At 49.8% G+C, this 20,706-nt stretch overlaps 1 protein-coding gene across 2 annotated transcripts in view; it reads right to left on the reverse strand.

Annotated features, from left to right (window-relative positions):
• The window catches only part of Runx1 (RUNX family transcription factor 1), a 215,808-nt gene that overhangs the window by 56,478 nt on the left and 138,624 nt on the right, over positions 1-20,706 (reverse strand). For both annotated transcript variants that reach the window (XM_051191912.1, XM_051191911.1), the window contains exons 4-5: positions 20,389-20,545; positions 527-631 (exon numbers count right to left, since the gene is read on the reverse strand). In XM_051191912.1, the coding sequence (XP_051047869.1) occupies positions 527-631; positions 20,389-20,545 (262 nt within the window). The remainder of the gene's footprint in view (positions 1-526; positions 632-20,388; positions 20,546-20,706) is intronic.

Here is a 20,706-nt window from a genome sequence, read left to right on the forward strand (position 1 = left end):
CTTTTAAACACTCTCCTCACAGAAGCTCTTTTTCCAGACCATCTTTCTATATTTACTGCCCCCCCCCAGGGCCCTGTCTCTATTTTAAACAATTCTAGACTGAGATCTGTACTACAAGAAATATTTTCACAGTTTTCATCTCTGGCCTTAACAAATTAACACTAGATGGACGGTGAGCTCTGTCTTCCTGTCCACTCTGACCGCCAGGTCTCTGTTGTCTCATTCTGTATGTGGCCAACCTTCTCTTCACTGTTTCTGATCGCATGGAGCTTCCCAGTATATCGGAGGGTCTATTCCTTAGCCTCAGATAGCCCCAAAACCGTTCTTAATTCGTTTGAATTTGTCTGATTTCCCTTCAATGTCAAAGACAAAGCTTTGAAACAGCCCAGCTGCAGAAAGTGAGAGGGAACTAACTGACATCCCTTTAGGAGAGACGCTGAAGCCATAGACAGAAGACCTGTGAGACCCAGCCGACCTCAGAGCACACCAGCCCTGAGGGTTACCAGCCCCGAGGGGGCCCACTTACTTCGGGGTTCTCGGGGGCCGTCCACTGTGATCTTGATGGCTCTATGGTAGGTGGCAACTTGTGGGGGGTTTGTAAAGACGGTGATGGTCAGGGTGAAGCTCTTGCCTGTAAAAACACAAACAGGGCAGGACAGATTGAGACCGAGGGGTGGTGTGAGCATCTGCCGGTTACGTTAACGTAGGCGTTCCAGTTCCCAAGCGGGAAAGACGGCAAGAGTTGAGGCAGGAGCATCTGTTCTCCTGGTAGTCCTAGTCTGTGTTTCCAATCTGGGATGTACACAGTGGGTTCACTAGGTGTGACACACTGCGTAGTTATGTGGCTTTAATTCAATCATTAATTAACAACAGGGTCAGGAGAGATCAGAGTTTACTCCCACATTGGGACTTTGGGAATCGCCAGCTGGGGCTCATAGCCGTCCACTCCCACCCTCTACCCCCCAATCCACGCTGTCTTCTCTGCATAGTTATAAAATCCAGGCGGAAGGAAGAGGAGAAGGGGGAGGAGCTATCCCCACATCTCCCTCTTCACTCTGTTCTTTGGAGGACTAGAAGAGACTGCCTTTCCATAGCCAGGCTGAGGGTAGCTCAGTGGGTAGAGCGGTTGTCCAGAGAGCATGAAGGCCTGGGTTCTATGCCAGCATCACAAACACCTATAACCCCAGCACTCAGGTAATGGAGGCAGGAGGATCAGAAGTTCAAAGTCATCCTCAGCTATGTAGTGAGTCTGAAGTTAGCCTGGGCTACAGGAGACTCTGTCTCAGAACAAATGAACAAACAAACCAAATCAGCAAAGGCTGAAGTCCTAATCGCGAAACCTGCTAAATTAGAAATCACTCTCTGTAAACATTAGAAGTGGATGGCTGATGCTTAGTACTATTTATGGGCACCAGATGACGGACTAGATGCTGGCAGAGCAAGGCTATGCAGCCGGCAGACTCAGATACAAATGCACTGCCCATACAAAAGTGTGCCTGGCTCTCCCTGAAATATTTTACATGTCTCTATGAAAGGTCAGCACAGAGTTAAATCAAGTACATTACATCTTGGTCTCATGGCTTCGGGGAATAGATTCCTGGTTTGATTTCCCACTGCCTTACCCTGACAAGCCACAAGATCTAGACTTTGCGTGGCTCAGTGTTCTTGCCTGAAAAATGGGTGCAAGCAAATTTTCCAAATCTATACAGTTTTGGGCTGAGAGAAGAATACATTAGGCAAAGCATTATTACAACAGTGTCTGTCCTTAGTGTCCAAACGCTGGGATGCCCGCGTGTCCCCTCTGTTTCTCAGAGCTATGTATGGAATCCTAGTATTTGAGTGCAACATATAGCATTCTATCTACATTTTAGTTCTTTGGTTAACACAATTTGTCCTCTTACGCAATGGTATGCAATGAAATTCAAACGAAAGGGAAACAAACTATACCAATTGGCTCCAAAGGCATTGGGTGTTTTAAAACTCAGCGTGCCTGCCTACCCACCTTAAAAGATACATACAGCTCCCAGTTGACATATGCGTTTTAATACGAGCAAAGGCCACTGAGAAACCCCCCCCCCCCAAGAATACAACCTATGGCCACTGAGAAATAAATGTTTACAGGAATACAATCTATGACCACAGCAAGCTCATCCTTCATCATAAAAAAACTGTTTCCAAATAATACCGGTGTGTCTGTCTGTAACCTTCCTGCTAAAGTCTATGAGAAAAAAATAAAACCAATAGTGGCAGGTAAGGCTAGTGATGTAGCTCCTTTTGCACCGAGAGAGGCTCGAGAGACCAGACAAGCGTGGTTTCTAGGAACTGGGGTTCTATGGCACAGGAGGCTTTGTACCTAATCCCCCCTACCTCCTCAGTCAGCCTCCTCCCCGGGCTCTAGGATCTGTCATCACCAGATATCTGCAGGTATCATTGGGGGACAGTCCATGGTTTTCTAACTTCGCATCTAGCTGACTTGGAGGGAAGGCCAACAGAGGCGGAGAGTGGATATGATGAGCATGGTGTGCTGATGTGGAGGCCCGAGGGGGCAGCCCATCATTCTCCATCATCACCAACTGTATAAGCACTCACATGGCCTGCTGATGTAAGGCAGGCCTACCTCTGGCAAAGCTCACGGTAGCAAGAATCCATGGGGGGCCACCCTCCAGTCAGCTTCCAGAATCTCCTCCCTAGAATCTCTCCCTCCTGCATCCCATGAGCTCAGCTCTCAAGCTAGGGCCCTGCGATTCTGGGGTTTGCTCACACACTGCCTCTTCCCAGGCTTCCCAGATGGCTCGCTCGCTCGCTTGGGTCTTCCCGCCTTCAAAGCCCAGCCGGTTGCTGCAGCTTCTCCGGTGAGCTTCCCTGGGTGTGAGCTGGCTTGCCAGTGTTTCAGGCAGGTTCCCACAAATGACTCTTCAGCATCGCATTTGTGATTGTCCTCGCTTAACCTGCCCGAGGGCAGGGACCATGTTCTCCCAGGCCCAGCATCCTTCAGAAGTGTGGAAGAAAGGGAACAGGGGAAGGCTTGGGGCGGCAGAAGCCAGAGGAGGCAAAGACAAAGACAGAAGCTCAAAGGTGACAGCTCAGTGTGTGCTGTGGGGAGATGAGGGGACAGTGAGATCTGGTGCCTCCAGCTGCAGAGCTACAAGATTTGGATTCTTCCACGTGTTTGCCTCCCCTGGTCCCAGTTCAAGGGATACTTGGGTGGTGGCTCACAGCTCTGTGGTCCCGAGGGATGCCTGCAGCATCTAAAGTTCTCTGATAGTGTCTCCTGAGCCACAGGGTCAGGCACGGCGGCCTTAAGTGTGTGCTCTAGCTCTCTGATGATGTCATGTGAACCCGTGACTAGCCGGCATGGTGTCACCATCAACAGACGCATGCTGGCCCACACTCTCTGCTGCTTCCAGCTTCAGAACTGCAAAGACCTCAAGGATCACTGAGTGAGTTCAAACAGCCTTGGGGCTGATGCAATATAGTATCATAGCCTAATACACACAGCTCCTGTCTCTCATTGCTCTGGAGCCGCACAGCCAGGACGAGGGTGCCTGTAGGACTGCTCCCTTAGGAGGCTCTGGGGGAGGACGGCTCCTTCCTTCTCCTTCTGACGTCATTAGATTGTCAGCAGCATCGACCTTCTGTGGGAACTTGTACTTCCAGTGCACCAATGTCTCATCCATCTTTGTGTGGCACCTTCCTGTAGGGCAGCCCTCACATCTCCCCATCCTCAGAAGGTCATCGTGCGTGGACTTGGGCACCTGTGACCTGATTCTAACTAAGAGCACATTCTGAGAGTCGTGGTGTGTGCGGACTTTTGGGGCAAATTATTCGTCCTTGCGTAAACACAAAGACCCCAGGGTTGCCACTGCAAGGGATTCTAAACTCCCCGAGCCCCACCATCACCTACAATTTCCCAAAAAGCAACAAGAAAATTTGTGTTCAAAGTACGGACATCTTTAGGTGATGCTCCCAACACAAGCCCATATGTGATTTCAATTGGTTGCCGAGACAAACTCACGAGCAGGACACGATGGGTTCCACACTCCTCAGTCTGGTGCAAAGCTAAGACTTCAGAAGGACAAAGTTATGTCCTCAAAAATCACTCAGCTTGGGTTGACAAGATGGCTCAGTGGGTGAAGGTATTGACTGCCAAGCTTGACGAGCCCAGTTTCATCCCTGGGAGTCCATATGGTGGTAGAAGAGAGCTGACTTACACAAGTTACCCTGTGACCTCCATAGTTATGCCACAACGCACACACACGTACCCACACAGGCATGCACACGCATGTACACACATGCACACTTACACACGCACACACACTTACGCACACACACTTACATGCACACAGGCACACACACGTACAGGCACACACACACAGACATGCACACACGCACACGCACAGGCACACACATGCACACACGCACACTTACACACGCACATGCACACACTTGCACACAGGCACACACACTATACAAATATAACAAAAACAATCACCTAACTTAAACACAGAGAAAGCTTTACACTCACGGTGTCTCTGTCGCTGGCGTTGAAAGTGTCCGCCTGCGCCAAATCCAAACTCAGGAGTCCTTTTCACGGCCCTGTGACTGCCCTCCAAAGTGAAAACTGCCCCATGACTCTAACTCGCAAACTGTCCTAGGCAGCTGCCTATGAACCCGGGCCCTGGCTCAGGGGCAATTTCCTGGAGGGGACTGGGGCTCTTGGGAGCTGAAAGCTCCTGAGAAATCTCTGGTTAACCAAGGCTAGCCGACTTAAAAGGAGAATTCCGTTGCAGTGGAGGCTGCCGGGGTCATTGCTTGTCACCATGATCTTTATTACTTCATGCTCATCAGTTTATATGCAAACATGCTAGGTAGGAAGAGGTCACGGGATTCACCTGGGAGGAGATAAACTAGTAGTTAGCCTCATGAAGGGCTCCGGTTACAGCCGACATGTACATGAGGGCCACAGGTCAATCGTGGATGCCATCCCTCAGGTAGTCCTCATCTTATTATACAGACAGGGTCTCTCACTGGCCGGGAACCGGTGGGTTCACCTAGGCCAGCTGACCACTGAGCCCTAGGGATGGGTCTGTCTCCACACCTTCTGGGGACGGGACCTGGAGTCTCATGGTTGTGAAGAAGGAAATTCACCCACTGAACCGTCTCCCCAGTCCTGGTGAGAGCTCTGAGTACCAGGCCACCATCTGCTTATTATCTATAGACTACGGTGACCTTTGTCTCACAGCTGAGTGTGACATCTTTCTCCAGGGTGAAAGAGAACCCGACCTCCGTTCCGTCCCGTCCCGTCGCTCTGGATGTTTCCAGCTGGGCTTGGCACTATCTCCAATAATGGCTTCCAGGTAGCCAGAGGCACATCTCAGGGTGCCCTGCTCTCCACCCACCCAGGCCCACGGTTGCTCAGACAAGGCCCTGCTTGGCCAGCACCTGCAGATGTGGGAGCTGCAGCCTCAAGCGCACATGTGTTATTAGCCAAATTCCCTTATTAAAATGACCTATGGGCTTGGTATTTTAAGTGCGTGGGTGGAGAGGGTGAAACCCTTTCAAGTGTTTTTCTCAGCAAGCTGCAGCCCGGAGAGGAAGGGCTCAGAGGGGACCAGAGACATGCCGGTCTCAGCAAGACAACGCTAGCCTTCCTGGGCTCACTGGGACCTAAGGCAGGAGGGAGGGGCTGCGCTGCCGCCTTCCCAGAAGCCCTCGCAGGCTGGCCGGCCAGGGCATTGATAACCTTGGGGCTGATCTTGGGCACTGCTTGCAGGCAGAGGCTTTTGGCATGGGAGGGGCAAACTCTGAGTCCCAGATGCCCTGAATGTGAGTCACCCCGCCGGTGGGAGGGGCCGGGCCAGAGTGAGGTGCTGACTGAAGCCTTCACTCTGCTCCTGGTACTGGGTTCAGCAGAGGCAGCTCCGGGGGAGGGGGGCGGCTGTGATCAGGGAGGAAGGCTGTGATAGAGGGCCGTGAGGGCTGTATAAGGAGGGGAGGGTGGAGAAAGAGACAAAGCTTGCCCATCAGGCTCCAGGAAATCCACAGGGAGAGGACTAAGCGTCAACGTCCCGTCCATCCCTCTGTTCAAACCACACTTGCTGCCTCTGCCATTGTGGGCGAGCTTCTTGACCTCAGGGCCCTAGTTCTCTCTTCTGCAAAACGGAAGGTAGTACGGCCTTCTGCCTCAGAGTCTATCCGTGTAGGCCAGGGAAATAAGGAATACGTGGGCTGAGTCTCCAGCAACGTCTTGGTTAAAAAAAAAAAATTGTCGAAGATGTGTCAACCCTTCCACAAACGTTTGGAAGCCCCAGAAATCCCGTGAGGAGGGGTTGCAACGAGACAGCCACGGGCGGGCACCTGACTGTGGGTAGGGCTTGTGGAAAAGGAGCAATGTTCAACGGGCGGGCGGCAGTGTGGCCGCTCAGACTGACTTCAACTTGAACCTCAAGTTCATGGATATGTCACCAGCTGGCAACCTTTTGCAAGGCACGATTGTGAGTGGCTGAGCCGCTGTATAAACAAGCCAGACAGCGACATGTGGCATCCCCCTCGACGCCAGTCTGTCCATCCACACAGCAGGACAAAATATGAGCTGCTTTATTTAGCCGGAAAGAAGGTCATGGGGTGAACCCTTCTGGCTGCTCACTGCTGTGATGGGACATGCTTTCCAAGGCCTGGAAGTCCCAGGGCTTCAGTGGCGAACAGTGGCTGCTCTAAGGTCTAATAAAGCCTCAGCCAGACTCTTGCCTCTGTCCAGCCTGAGACGCTGCGCTCCTACTCACATCTAGCAAACGACTAAAACACGGGGTCAAGATACTATAATGTACACGGCTTTCCTCAGGAGGGCTGAGGCCAGGAAGTGAAGAGTGTGCAAGACTATAGGTGGCTGGAAAGCACTTCCTGTCCAGGTTCTAAACACTATTACATCCCAGCCAGACCCTCTTCCCCACCCCGAGCCCCCTGCCTCTTGCCGGGAGCACTTGGCCCTTTCTTGGTCTGTGGGAAGACAGTTCTACTCCCCTGCTCCTTGGTGGTTCTGAGGCTCTCATTCTCCTTGGTGTAGGTTGGGACGCATGAGTCACCTTCTCCTTTTGGGGACTGTTTCTGGGGATGTGAAACTTGGCCTTTGTCACGAAAAGGAAGATTACACATGCAAAGGCTCTTCTGCCTGGGGGCATGGCAGAAATACCTGACGCAGTACCACAGCACCCTATCCACACACGTGTCTCCGGGGCCTTCTCTACTGGAAGCACCCGAGAGCATGTGAAAGGAAACATTTTTAAAACGTTGCCCTTGAGAAAAATCAATACAGCAGGGAGGTCTGCTCCTCAGAAATTCAGGAAATCCCCCAGGATTCTCAAAGGTTGCAGGGAGAGTTCCCCTTGGACTGCAGACGATGCCATCTCTAACTCTGGCCACACATAACCGGGCATCACAATGGATTCACTCAGGCCAGTGAGGCGGTTCAGTGAGGGAAGGCCCTACTGCCAAGCCCAGCCACCTGAGTTCAATCCCTGGGACCCACATGGCAAAAGGAGAGAGCTGACTCCCTCAAGTGGTCCTCTGACCTGTGCACGTATGTACACAAACACACATGCCTGCACACAAACACACACACACATTGCACGCACATCTTGTGAATGCACACATGCACTCACGTACACTCACACACACGCACACCGCTCACACACACACGCGCGCGCGCACGAGAGCATTTGTTCACACACGTCTCGAATACACGCATGCATACACACATGTTGAGTGTACCCACGCACACGAGCTCACGCGCATGCACACACACGTGCACACGCACACTGCCCCACACGCACCAGTGGGGGATGCTTTTTAAGGAGACAATGACTTCCATATTAGTAATATGTGTGCCCTCAGCATTTACCTCTGACTCTCCCATCAGAGCCTCCTAACAGCCAACACTCATGCCTGGCTCCTTCCTCTCTCTATTTCCACTGGGATCTGTTGACAGTGGAGCTACATAATTAATTTATTTAGGGGCTTGTGAGCAGGGCACAGATCATGCGACCTGCGTGGAGTCTCCTGGCTCCTCTGAGCTGTACTGGAGGATGTCTGCATGTTTATCTTCTCTTGTGCAAAGAGCCCCTGTGTCCAGCTGTCTGGATCCAGCTCCATCTGTGTCCATGCAGGCAGAATGCAGGACGGAGCTCCCCACCCTTGGCACAAGTCGAAGCCTCCAGAGCCTAGCTGAAAACCTGAAATACAGAACTCAGTTTTCCATAGAAACAACCTTTGCCTGCTTACACGGAATGACCAGATACTCGAGAAAGGGGCCATCTACTTGGAGAACAGGAGTGTCACGTGTCACATTACCCTGAAGTTCTCTGGAATTCGGGGTCTGTGTTTGAATCATGTTTGTGTTTCCTGTTCCAATGTTATACTGATGCTTTTTAAAAGTGGGGGCTGATGGGATGGAGAGAGGGCTCGGCAGGTAAAATATTTGATGCAATAGCATGAAGCCCTGAGTTCAGCTCTCTGGCACTTGTGGAAAAAGCCAGTGGGCGGCAGACAGCTATAACTCTATTCCTGGGGGGGGGGGGTCTTGCCAGCTGAAATGGTGAGCTCTGGGTTCGGTGAGAGACCTTGGCTCAAAAACGTGAGTGGCAGAGAAATTTGGACGCCACACACACCCCTGCACGTACACTTGACAAAATGGACCAGTGAGTTCTCCTGACTTCCGGTGAGGCAGCCGCATCTGCTTGCAAAGCATGGCTAAACTTTGGGTGCCGGCTTGAGTACAGCTGGACGAAAGAAATGGATGGGTCCTGGCCGCTCTGTCCTGAGGGTCCAGCCCGCTACGGCTTAAGCTACAGGGCAAAGATAACGCATGTGGTATGGGGCAAATACTGTAAGAGAAAGAAGAGTCCAAGTCTACAGGTTCTGCTCTCTTACGGGAGAGGCCCTCAAATTGGATCACTTGACACCCCCCACCCTCAAAGCACCAAGACAGTCCCTTGGGACTCTGTTTTCTTTCTTGCCATTGCGTTGTTTTCTTTGTCTTATTTATTCATTTGGGATCGGAGCCCCACATTATCTCAGATGGCTAGCCTGTTTTCAGCCAGGACAATGTACAGGGTTCTCTTTAGGCTAAGGCCACACGCTGTTCTGTCCTTCCATCCAGAGAGACACACTCAGATTCCCCAGGTTCTGCTGGTCTGTCTGGTTTGTATAGTCCAGCCAGGGGCCACAGGGTTAAAAAGCCCGAAGTGGCTTCCCGAGGCTGCCTGACCCGTCACTCTGCACCTCCGTGTGGTCTAGGGCTTCACACACAGTCCCGCACAGTCCTGCACCAAGCATGGAGGCAGCAGGGAGGCTGGGGTCTGGGCGTGGACATTCCCAAGGGAAGGTGGCATTGGGGTCCCCAGTTCCTGCTCACCAGCTTCTTGAGCCTCTGCTGCGATTAAAGGAGCAAGGGCAGGAGGGAGGGATGCTTGAGGCCAGCCTGGGGTGGGGGCTAATGTCCCCTGGCAGTGACACACACTAAATGCACAGATCTGAGGGTGCCCCAGAGAAGAAATGTATCAGGTTGGTCTCCCAGTACCCAGCACCCTGCAAATGCCTTCCCTACTCTTCTCACTGCAAACTGAGTCTGTCCCTCATGCGGGTCTGGCGATGCAGTTCTCTGCTAAGAACCTGTTGGTGGTCTGCCATGCCACTAGCATCAGACCTAGGGCCCTTACAACATCCTCACCCTACTCTACCAGAGCAGACCATCCTAGTATCTCTTGGTTCTTCAACAGGAAAAGTGCCCCTCCAACACAGACACACAGACACACACACACACACACACTCACACTCACGCACTCACACATACACATGCGCACACGCACATATGCACACGCGCACACACATGCACATACACACACTTTTTGCCTGCCACAGGTATCAACAGACATGGTAAGTTCCCCAGGGGGAAGCCATCTACCCTTTGCTAGGTTGCACACAACTTCTGTTTGCTACTGTCCCTTGTCACAGAGGTGTTCACTCAGAATAGCAAAGGCTTGCTTCCCGGCCACCCCTCATGACGTTTGACATTGATAACCAACTGCTCTTCAGTTGACTCACGAACCTCCGGTGCTAGCCTGGCGACTGACACACAATACATATGCGATGAATCAGTGGATAAAGGCTGAGGCAGGAGGATTGCTGTGAATTCCAGCCCATCCTGGGATGAACAGTGCTACCCTGTGCCAAAAAACAAAAGGAAGGAAGGAAGGAAGGAAGAAATGTCCTCCTTAAATGACTAAGGAGACAAGGTAAGCAAACAGATGCACAAGAGAAGTGGATAGGGAATGTCCAACACATAGTGCCCCCAAAATGACGATTAGTTCTTTTATTGCTGTTACGCATGCATTTATTGGTGAAAAATTATGAAGATCTGTGTGTCCCAGACACCTTCGTTTCACCAAGTCCTTACAAAGGCAGAACAGTCCCTCACTGTGGAGGGGCTGTGAGAGGGCAGGCACACCATTCCTAACTTCCGGATTCAACGGGCTGCTCCTGATACCTCCTCCTTCCTCTTCCCACAGTCCTCACTCGAGGAGGAAGAGCCACCATACTCTCTCTTTCTCTGTGTACTCATACTCTGAGTGTACTCATGTAAGGGCAGAATCTCACAGTTAGCATCCTAACCCCGTGAGACCCACATGGAGCAGATTGCCATGGCCGCAAGGGAGGAAAAACCAAGGCCTGCCTGTATGTCTCCTCTCAGTGAGTCCTGTCCTCTCCTCACACTTCCTCCTGCTGCCTTCCAGAGACCCACAGGATCACTGGGAATAGATATGCGTTTCTGTGGAGGTCTGATGAATCAGAGGAGCCATAAGTGAGGCTTGGTGGCGGCTCTAGGGTCATCCGGAGCCCAGGAATTTGGCCAGAAGGCAAGAGATGGCTGCGAGCAACAGATTAAATCAACTCTCCGGGTTCCCCGTAGCCTCCTGAGAAAACCCACGTGTGACTGTTCACATGCAACTTATTAAAAAGATGAGGCGAGGACCGCTTCCTGAGGACAGTGGGGTGGCCTGGAGCAGCATCCAAAGCAAGCAGGGGCCACACTGACATAAGACTCCCCTAAGCTGGGGTGGAGACATGGCAGTTACCAGTCAGGAAGAATGTGACTCTGCTGCCAGCCTGTGCAGCTCAGCTACGGGACAAAGGGATTACTCTGCCTCATTGTCAAAACTCAGTGCTTATTGTTAAAATACACTTGGGAATTAAAGGGGGGCACGCATGAATCATAAATGCTTGCATGCCGTTAGTGTTCGGGCAGAAGAGCTGGACAGGCTAAGTTGGGAGAGCTACTTTTCCCATGAAAAACAGTGCTTCGAATTACAGTCCCTATTTAATTTCATCTCTTCCATTGCTAATCTGAAATCTCAGTGTCTGCTGGCCATAACCCTTTCAGGCCCTTGGAGCTCCAGGAGGCTGGAGAGGAAGGGCAGGCAAGGAGCAACAGGAGATGGGCTTCTCATTGACTCTGCTACTGCCAGCTGCTGTGCTGGGCTTGCAATTGCCACTGTCTATTCCAGGGATGCCTCCCTGAAGAGACCAGACCCAGGGTTGAGAGGTTCCCAGGTTATTCTTATGCAAGGAAAGCAAAGCCTGCATTTTATCTCAGTAATCAATCCTGGCTGCTGGCTGCGCCTCCTCTCCTCTGTGGACAAAAGGGGAATAGAGCTCAGACAGACTCATACCTCTAAGTAAGTTGTTTGCAACTTACCCACCCTCCGGGGAGGTTTGACAATGTCTGCAGATATTTCAGAATGTCACTACTACTGAGAAGGTGTGTGTGTGCAACGGTATGCCGTTAAACATTCCAATGCATAGCACAGCCGCTCCCATGTTTTCCCCTGATGGCCCCCAACAAGGGATGGGTGGCTCTAAGTGTCAAGGGGATCTGATCTCCGTTAAGAAGCTGTAAAAACCCAGTGCCTAGAGTGAAAACAGCCTCAGAAGAGGCGGTCACTCACAGGGATTTAAAGAGTGGGCAGCTGCCTGTCAGGCATGCAGGGAACGGCCCACCAAAGATACCACTGAGCAAAGCTGGGGTTTGGTTCTGGGGAAAATCATGGAAGGTCACTCCTCAGGGCTTCCAGGCATTTTACTTACTTACTTACTTATTCCCCCATATCCACCCCAAGGCATGGTCTCCTACAGGCCAGGCTGGTCTGGAACTCAGGATCTAACCAAGGGTGATCCTGAATCTCTCATCCTCCTGCCTCCAATTTTTATTCAGTGTGCGACCATTAGGAATTTAAAGTTTCGTACGTTTTTCAAGGACGGTAAAGAGTTTGAGGGAGCAGAGGCAAAAGATGGTCAGCGGCTTCTGAGAGTGGTGGCCAGTCTTGGCGTGGTTTAAGTTTTACAATTGGTCTTTGTTGGGGGGGCATTCTGCACATAGTAAGATGTTTAGCAGATCTCTGGCCAGCCTCAACCCCTGTGTGCTATAGACTACTCTCCCAGCCCAGTATGTGACAATCGAAAATATATGCAGACCTCATCAAATGTCCCCTAGGAGCCACAACTCATGCCAGCTGTGAGCCGCTATGCAAGAGGCGCTATGCAAGAGGCTCACCCAAATTAACCACCTGCATAGGAAAGAGGGTGAAGGGGGCCTGCCCCTCCCTGGGGTGGCAGTTCAGAGCATGAGAGTATAGGCCTTTACCGTGCGTTCTGGAGATGCCGCTAAAAAGACAGACAGCCTTATAGGAGTGAACCCGGTTCAGATAGCTCCTCATTAGTATAAGAGGCAAGGGAGCAAAAAAACCAAGAGCCAAACACCATCCATGCAATACCAAACAGTCTACAGCATGCTAAACATGGTCCATGAAATGCTGAACACTCCATACAATACTGAACACACTACATACAATACTGAACACGCTACATACAATACTGAACACGCTACATACAATACCGAACACACTACATACAATACCGAACACACTACATACAATACCGAACACGCTACATACAATACCGAACACGCTACATACAATACCGAACACACTACATACAATACCGAACACGCTACATACAATGTTGAACACACTACATACAATGTTGAACACACTACATACAATACTGAACACGCTACATACAATACCGAACACGCTACATACAATACCGAACACACTACATACAATACCGAACACGCTACATACAATGTTGAACACACTACATACAATGTTGAACACACTACATACAATACTGAACACGCTACATACAATACCGAACACGCTACATACAACACTGAACACACTACACACAATGTTGAACACGCTACACACAATACCAAACACACTACATGCAATACTGAACACGCTACATGCAATACTGAACACGCTACATACAATGCTGAACACAATCCATACAATGCTAAGCACACTCCATACAATACTGAAACACTACATTTAATACTGAACAAATGCCATATAATACTGAACACACTACATACAATGCTGAACATACTCCATGCAATGCTGAACACATGCCATAGAAAGATTTCAAATAGAAAGAAAAATGTCTGTGAAGATCTACAATCAATACTACGAGCAAATACTATGTGCTCAGTACGATGCACTCAGTACTATGCATTCAGTACTACGTGCTCCACTATGAGGGGAGCCCTTTTACCTGCAGGCAGACCCTCCCTCCTTGCCTTGTCCCTGAGGATCTGATAAGGATGCAGATGGATACTGTACAGCTCCTTCCTTTGCATAAGGTGACTTGATTAGAGATGCCCGTCCCCAGAGGACACTGGCCAGCCCTCCCATGCACTGGTCGGGCCTCAGGTGTTTGGGAGGTAGCACAGTTAGGCCCGTGTGCTCACTAGAGCAGTCCCAAGCCTCTGAAAGCAGGAAGTGTGTCAAGTCAGAAAATAAGCTTCACACTCACATCTTCTCTGGGAAAAGCAGAGTTTAAGTGGCTCCTGAGAGACTACTTCCTCCTTCACTGAGGAGTCTAAAGGAAACAGGCCGGGAGTCCGGAATTACAGCACGAGTCTCTCACGGGAGGCTGCTGGGATTTCTTTACCTCTAGGAACCCATGCAGCCCAGCAGCCTGGCTGAAAGAAGAGCCTAAATGGGATAGGCTGCCCAAGCTAGGCTAACAGAGGTGGGCAGCGAGCTGGGATCCCCATTCTCCGCACAGCACAGCCCCTGAATGTGGGATCTGCAGCAGAATCCGCCCTGGGCGACAGACACTGCCTGCAACTCGCTGATGCCTGCTGATAAACAGAGGCAGAATGTCAGCGGCTTGTGGGCCCCAACTCCCTGCCAGGCAGCTGGCACACTGGGACACTTTCACAGACAGCTCGCTTATTAATTCTCGTTAATTGCTTGACTGGGGCTTCATGTGAGAAGATGTTAGAAGCATGGACTCAGTCTTGAAGAACATTTTGGTCCAAGAAGTCCCTCAATGGAAATATAGACACAGAGTATGGACTCCTGGGTAAGGGCCCAAGGGAGCCTGCAACTGCACACTGCTCCACAGTTACAATAGAGCCGGTCCCACATCCATGGGACCCACATTTGTGAGTTCAAGCCATCACAGAAAACAAATTCTTGGGGGGGGGGAGCCCATTTACACTGAACATGTGCATTTTTCCCATTATTATTCCCTAAACAATAACACAGCAACTACTTATGTGCAAGTGATATTCTGTTAGCTACCGTAAGTAATCTAGGCATGATGTAAATTATATTAGAGGGTGTGCGGGCGTTATTTACAACGGCTGCACCATTCTGTATAAATGGCATGAGCAACTGCAGATGTCTGAGCTGAAGGGGGGGGTGTTCTGGACCAACCTTCTACAGACACTAAGGGGAGACTATGCACAGTCATCCCTAAACATCCCCTACTGTTCTCAACTTGTTTTTATAGTCACCAGCAGACATTACACCATCTCTCTGTTTCAACAAGTAATTTTTCTTATAAAAAAATAATCCGGAAAGACAGAATATATTCTTCCATAACTAGCCTTCTCCACCCTGCCTTGTACCTCACCAACCAGCGAGTGTGAGTACACACACACACACACACACACACACACACACACACAGAGGTGTGGGGGTGGAGAGAAAGGAAGCTAATTTATTAGAAGCGGCCTCACTGAGTGGCTGGCTGGGTCACTGTTTATGTCTAAGGCTCTGTCCTACCAGGAAGCCCTAAAAGTCATTCAACCATTGTTTCTCTCCTGGACGCTTTCTGATTGACAGTCTGTAGTCCTAACCAAAAGGGGCTGGCTCCCTGAAGGAAACCCTGCTGCCCAGGAAGAGCGCCTCGGGGAGGGCGGCTCAGCAGACGGCAGCTGCCGCCCCACAAATGAAAAATCCTATTCATGCCAAAACCTCAACCAAGAGGAGCCCTGTGACCCTGTGACACCATCCTTGATGCCTGGCACTTCCTAAAACCAGCAAGGAAAGTCTGGTGGGCTAGAGCAGGGCCTGCTGTTTCCCAGCAGGGACAGCTTGTGTGTCCTGTGTGCCCTGAGCTGCTCCTTGTCCTGGCCAAGGCTGTAGCCACCCCAGGTTTTAAGCTGGACAGGGAGAAGCTTACTTGAGGAAAGCATCTGTCGCTAACTCTTTTATTGTATTAAAGTATAAAAGAGGAGGGAACCCTGGTACTGGCCTGAGAGCCAGATTCCTCATCAGTTCCAGGGAGAAGCTTGCCACCCGCCTTGGAAAGGAAGTATTTGCTGGGACTGGCTGAGGCTTGTTCCCTATGAGGCCTGGTTTTGTTGATTTCTTTTATTTTTGTTTTTGTTCTGTTTTACCTCTGCTTGTTCACAGTTAATCTGAAGAAAACAGACTTTACTACATGTGCTCTTACAAACTGTAGACCAGGAAGAAAATGGACGTTTGGTTTTTAACACAGCTCATGTATTTTTCCCCTACTGACTCCCTCTACGAGACCCAGCTGCCAGTTTCTATTGCCTACCTAGAGTGTTCTCCACGAAACATCTCTGGGGCTGGCAGTTGGATTTTTTCCCCTTCTTCTAGTAAATGAACTTGTGATCAAATAGAGAGCGACGTGGATTCTATGATAACATCCTGAGTCACTAAGACCAACTCTCCCGTAAGAGCCACCACATAAAGACGCCCGCCCCTCCTTGTTCGGAGTATGAGTACAGTTTATCCTTCCCCAAATGCGTCCCCGGCCACAGCCTTCCACAGAGCTGAGAGGCCACATCCCCACACTGTAGCCCGAATCATGTAGAAGGGGGATGAAACTGCCTTAAGAAACCAATATTACACAAATATGAGAGGGCCCGGATTGTGACAGGATAAATATTATGTCTGGGAAGACGTCCACAGCAAGGAATTTCACTTCAGAAAAGCTGTTTTCAAAATGGGCAAGTTCCGAGCTGCCAGGAGGTCACGTAAACAGCAGATTCTACCAAGGAGAGAGACCCTTTCCTGACAGACCACAAAACACTTGACTGTAGGAAGAATGAGTGTCACTGTAGCCAGGGCGATGGTCGCTGAGGAAGACACCTTACTGCCAATAACAGAATGTCCTCCAACCCCGCATAAGTGATTACTATGTACCTAGTGGTTCAACAAAGGCCTGGATTGGCCTTTTAAACGGATCCTAAGCCCTACCACCCAGGTCCTGAGTCTACGGATAGCACCGTCACCAAACACATCAGAGGGGCACGAGACAATGTCAGCCTTGTGGTTGGTTCCCTTGTATATTCCCCCGAGTATCCGCTGAGCATAAAATTTGGTGCAGTCAAAGCCACATTTGCCTTCTTTGGCGCCCACACATCCCAGAAGGTCTGCAATCAAACATGGAAATCTGTGCACGTACGTGTGCATTCTCTTCTGTTCTTGGGAAAAGGCTCTCAGAGGATTTTCAGAATTATCTATGACATCTCCCAAAGATTAAAAATCATATTCTTAGAACAAATGGAAATTGGCCATGGTTTCCCTCCTTACATCACAGTTGATACATTCGGTAGCTGTGGGCTTCGGCTCTTGGGGGGAACATTGAACTTATGTTCTCTGATGGATCAATTCATTGGCGGCTAATAAAATACTCTAGTACGGGAGAGGTGTTTGCTGACACCACTGCTAATGTTACTTAAATGCCTGTCACCTCACACTGTGGGGACCGTCCTGGTTGCAGTTCCACACAGAGAAAAACACTCAGCTAACTAGCCTTCTTATGAAAGGGAGTTCTTGTTGACCCTGAACTTGGAGGTGGCTGATAGTCTCAGGGATTAAAACAATTGTTCCCAAGGACCAACCACTTGTGTGCCTTCCTAATCTCTTGACTTCAGCAGTCTCCCAGGATTCCCTCTCACCCCACCCCCAACTGGGAGCAGCTCTCTCTTCTTCCCTCATGGAGCCACTCACTGCCGATCATCTTGGGACCAGGAATCAAAGGGAGAAACGTTCCCTGGTGAGACAGGGGAAGATCTAAACCGCCTGGAGATCAGCAGGAAGCCAGGGGCTGGGCAGAAGCCTGGCTGCCTAGGCCTTCACCAGTGTTGACAGGGGCCAGTGGGCAGCCTGGCCTTAGAAGCCAGACAGGCAGGTTCTCCCAGATGCAGCCTGAACCTGAGGTTAGGAGCTGTGGCTCTGGCCATCAGCCAGCACCAGACAGATCCATTTCTTGGAACAGAGAAAAACCCTTCCTTGGGTAGCTCTGGCAGTCTCGCTGAGGGTCACAACCCCCAGCATCTGGCAAAAGAAAGGGGTCGCCCTTACATATCTTCTCTCCTTTTCCTGGCACAGAGCCCCTTGGAGAATCCATCGACAGAACTCCAACCTGATCTTAAGAAGTGTGGATGAATGGAAACCCAGGACCTTCTGGGCATATTTTTAGGCACATTAAAAAAAAAAAAAAAAAAAAAAAAAAAAAAAAAAAACAGAAAATGAAGTAGTCGAGTCTTAAGATCACTTAAGAAAACATAATGAAACTTTCACAAGGTAAAGCTCAGCCGGGGGAGATCAGGACTGATTGCTAGAGCTATTGAGAGGATCTATTTGCTTTCTAATGGAAAGCAGACTGCAAGAGAGAGAGGTAAGAGGGAGAGGGAGAGAGAGGGAGAGAGAGGGAGAGAGAGAGAGAGAGAGAGAGAGAGAGAGAGAGAATATCTAGCAGGCTTTGATGGTGACAGGAGGAAGCAAAATAAAATTATATTTTGTGACTGCAGAGTGGAATTATGAGATAAAAACCATGTTCAGCTCACTTGTCTCTTATTATCAACTTAGACATTTAAATCCTATGCTACATACAGCGACTGGGTCAAGTGGTCAATTAGTGCTCCTGAGTTTTAACTAGTTGCTATCAGGTGTGGAGAGGAGAGCCCTGTTCAAACCCATTATAGTCCTTATTTTTTTCACCTGACTCATGTTTTCATTCCAGGGTATGAGAAGACAGCCCGGCCTTGGGTGTCGCTGTTTTCCTTCTGAGGGTTTATGCAAACTCGAGTGCACACTGGCACAAATCAGGCAGGGGAGAGCAAATAGTCCACACCTTGGGGAAACAGTCCGCCGTTCCCCAGGTAAACACCAGCACCCATTAGTCACCCACTCAAAACAGAAACGGCCAAAGAGGGATGGGGAAGGGGGCCCAGCACCACAGAAGCAAGCTTGCAAACGCCCATCCTTCACCATCGTGAACTTACTGTGACGACTGTCTCAGAGCCACCATGCATTTCCTATGGGAAAATGTCCCTGGATTGGGCCCTTAAATAGCCTTCAGACCTTCCATAGCCAAACAGGAGAAAAAGACCCACCCAGATGCCTAGAGTATGACCACGCCAGCTAGCCGTTCCTAACAGTGGCGACTCCTGAGAAGCGATGAGACTCACTGCTAGGCAGGTGGGTGATCCTGGCTGTGGGTCCTTATTTCTTCCCGGCTTCCCACCCACTCTGGCAGCAACTCATCTGAACCCTCCTCCATGTTTTCTCTGAACCATAATGCAAACTCCATTTGCTGGAGGACAGACTTTCAGTGTAACAAGTGAGCCCACTTAAGGCCATGGGCTCTCATAGCAGTACTCAGGCTTTTAGCAAGTGGGTAGGCTTTTCTGTGAATCACCTATTATTAGCATAGTAGTGTGAACATGTATTTTCAATCACATCATAGGTTCTTTTAGTTTCCTCCAGCTTGTTTTGTTTGCTTGGTTCTAGGGATCAAGCAGAGGGAGGGCCTTGTATATCCTAGGCAAGCGCTCCACCATGGAGGAGTTACAGCCATCATTAACCCCTTCCTATTTCTTTCCCAGCGACAGAACTATAACTGTTACTCAGACGTGTGTTCTGTCTTCTCGATTAGGCTAGAAATACCTTTTGATGGACAAGCTTATTTAGCTCTCCATACAGTACAAAAGTGAAACTTTAAGCCAAGTCCCCACGGCTCTTAAATTTTCACCACTTGTGGATGCTTGTAAAGTATGATTTAGGTCCTAGAAACAAAGAGAAATACAATGCTTGAGTGATAACTGGAAAGTCGGGGACATCCACAGTGAAACAAGATGCCTGTTCCTACTCCAATATTTTGACAGTCGGTTAAGGGAGAAGGTCAATAAAACTGCAGGGTCCCCTGAGCTAAGGCAATGGGTTCTCCACACACCTGGCCTCTAACATGATTAACATCCAGATGTTAAGTGAGCCCCACTTCTGCCAAACCGTAACAAGCTTCAGAGAGAGGCCATCGTGAAGGCCATGTTGTCCTCCGTTGTACCAATACGATTCCATTTCTAGCCTAGAAATGTGAACTTGCTTAGAGCCATATCATATAAGGGTCCCCCAGAATTACTGGCGTGACCAGTTGAAGCCCTGTTGCTTGTGATAAGCAGAGGTATCAGATTTTAAAGGCTCATGATGTCCAGATTGCCCAATAGTGAACTCTCATTGCACAATCTTAGTTCTCATTTTGGTGAGATTCACTTTTCTCATTTTAGAAAATGGTGAAGTGTTTTTTACCAAAATTCAAAATTCACACCCAGCAGCGGTGGCGCATGCCTTTAACCCCAGAATTCAGGAGGGAAAGGCAGGTGGATCTCTGTGAGTTCCAGTCTAGCCTGGTCTACAGAGTGAGTTCCAGGACAGCCAAGGCTGCACAGAGAAACCTTGTCTTGAAAAATCAAAAAAAAAAAAAAAAAAAAAAAAAAAGGAATTCATTCATGTATTGTGTGTTCCAAGTCAGGCGCCAGGCTTAAGCCAATTTAGCCATCAAACATGATAAAACTAGATCCATGTGGAAATATTAAATTTCAAATAAACATTATATTAAAGTTTGATGCGGCATCGATAACTAGACTGCCCCCATTTGGAAAACCTGGCTTTGTCCCCAGGTGAATGCTTTGCATTTCCAGTTCACGCGTGCGCGGCAGATACATACCTCTCCCACTGCGACCCACAAACCTGAGGTCATTGAATCTTGCCACCTGGTTCTTCATGGCCGCTGTAGCATTTCTCAGCTCTGCCGAGTAGTTCTCGTCGTTGCCGGCCATCACCGTGACCAGAGTGCCATCCGGAACGTCCCCCAGCGCTACCACCTGCACGTCAGTCAGGGGACAAATGCAGAGTCAGGGCTGTCACAGGCACACTTCTACAATCATCTGTGTGGCAGCTGTTCTAAAATTAAACGTTTGCTTAATGATACCTCCTGGTGTTTGGAAGAACCGTCATAACTTGAGCATCATGGCGGAAAGGGTTG

This window comes from Phodopus roborovskii, unplaced genomic scaffold (assembly GCF_943737965.1).
Source record: "Phodopus roborovskii unplaced genomic scaffold, PHOROB, whole genome shotgun sequence".
Taxonomy (NCBI): Eukaryota; Metazoa; Chordata; class Mammalia; order Rodentia; family Cricetidae; genus Phodopus; species Phodopus roborovskii.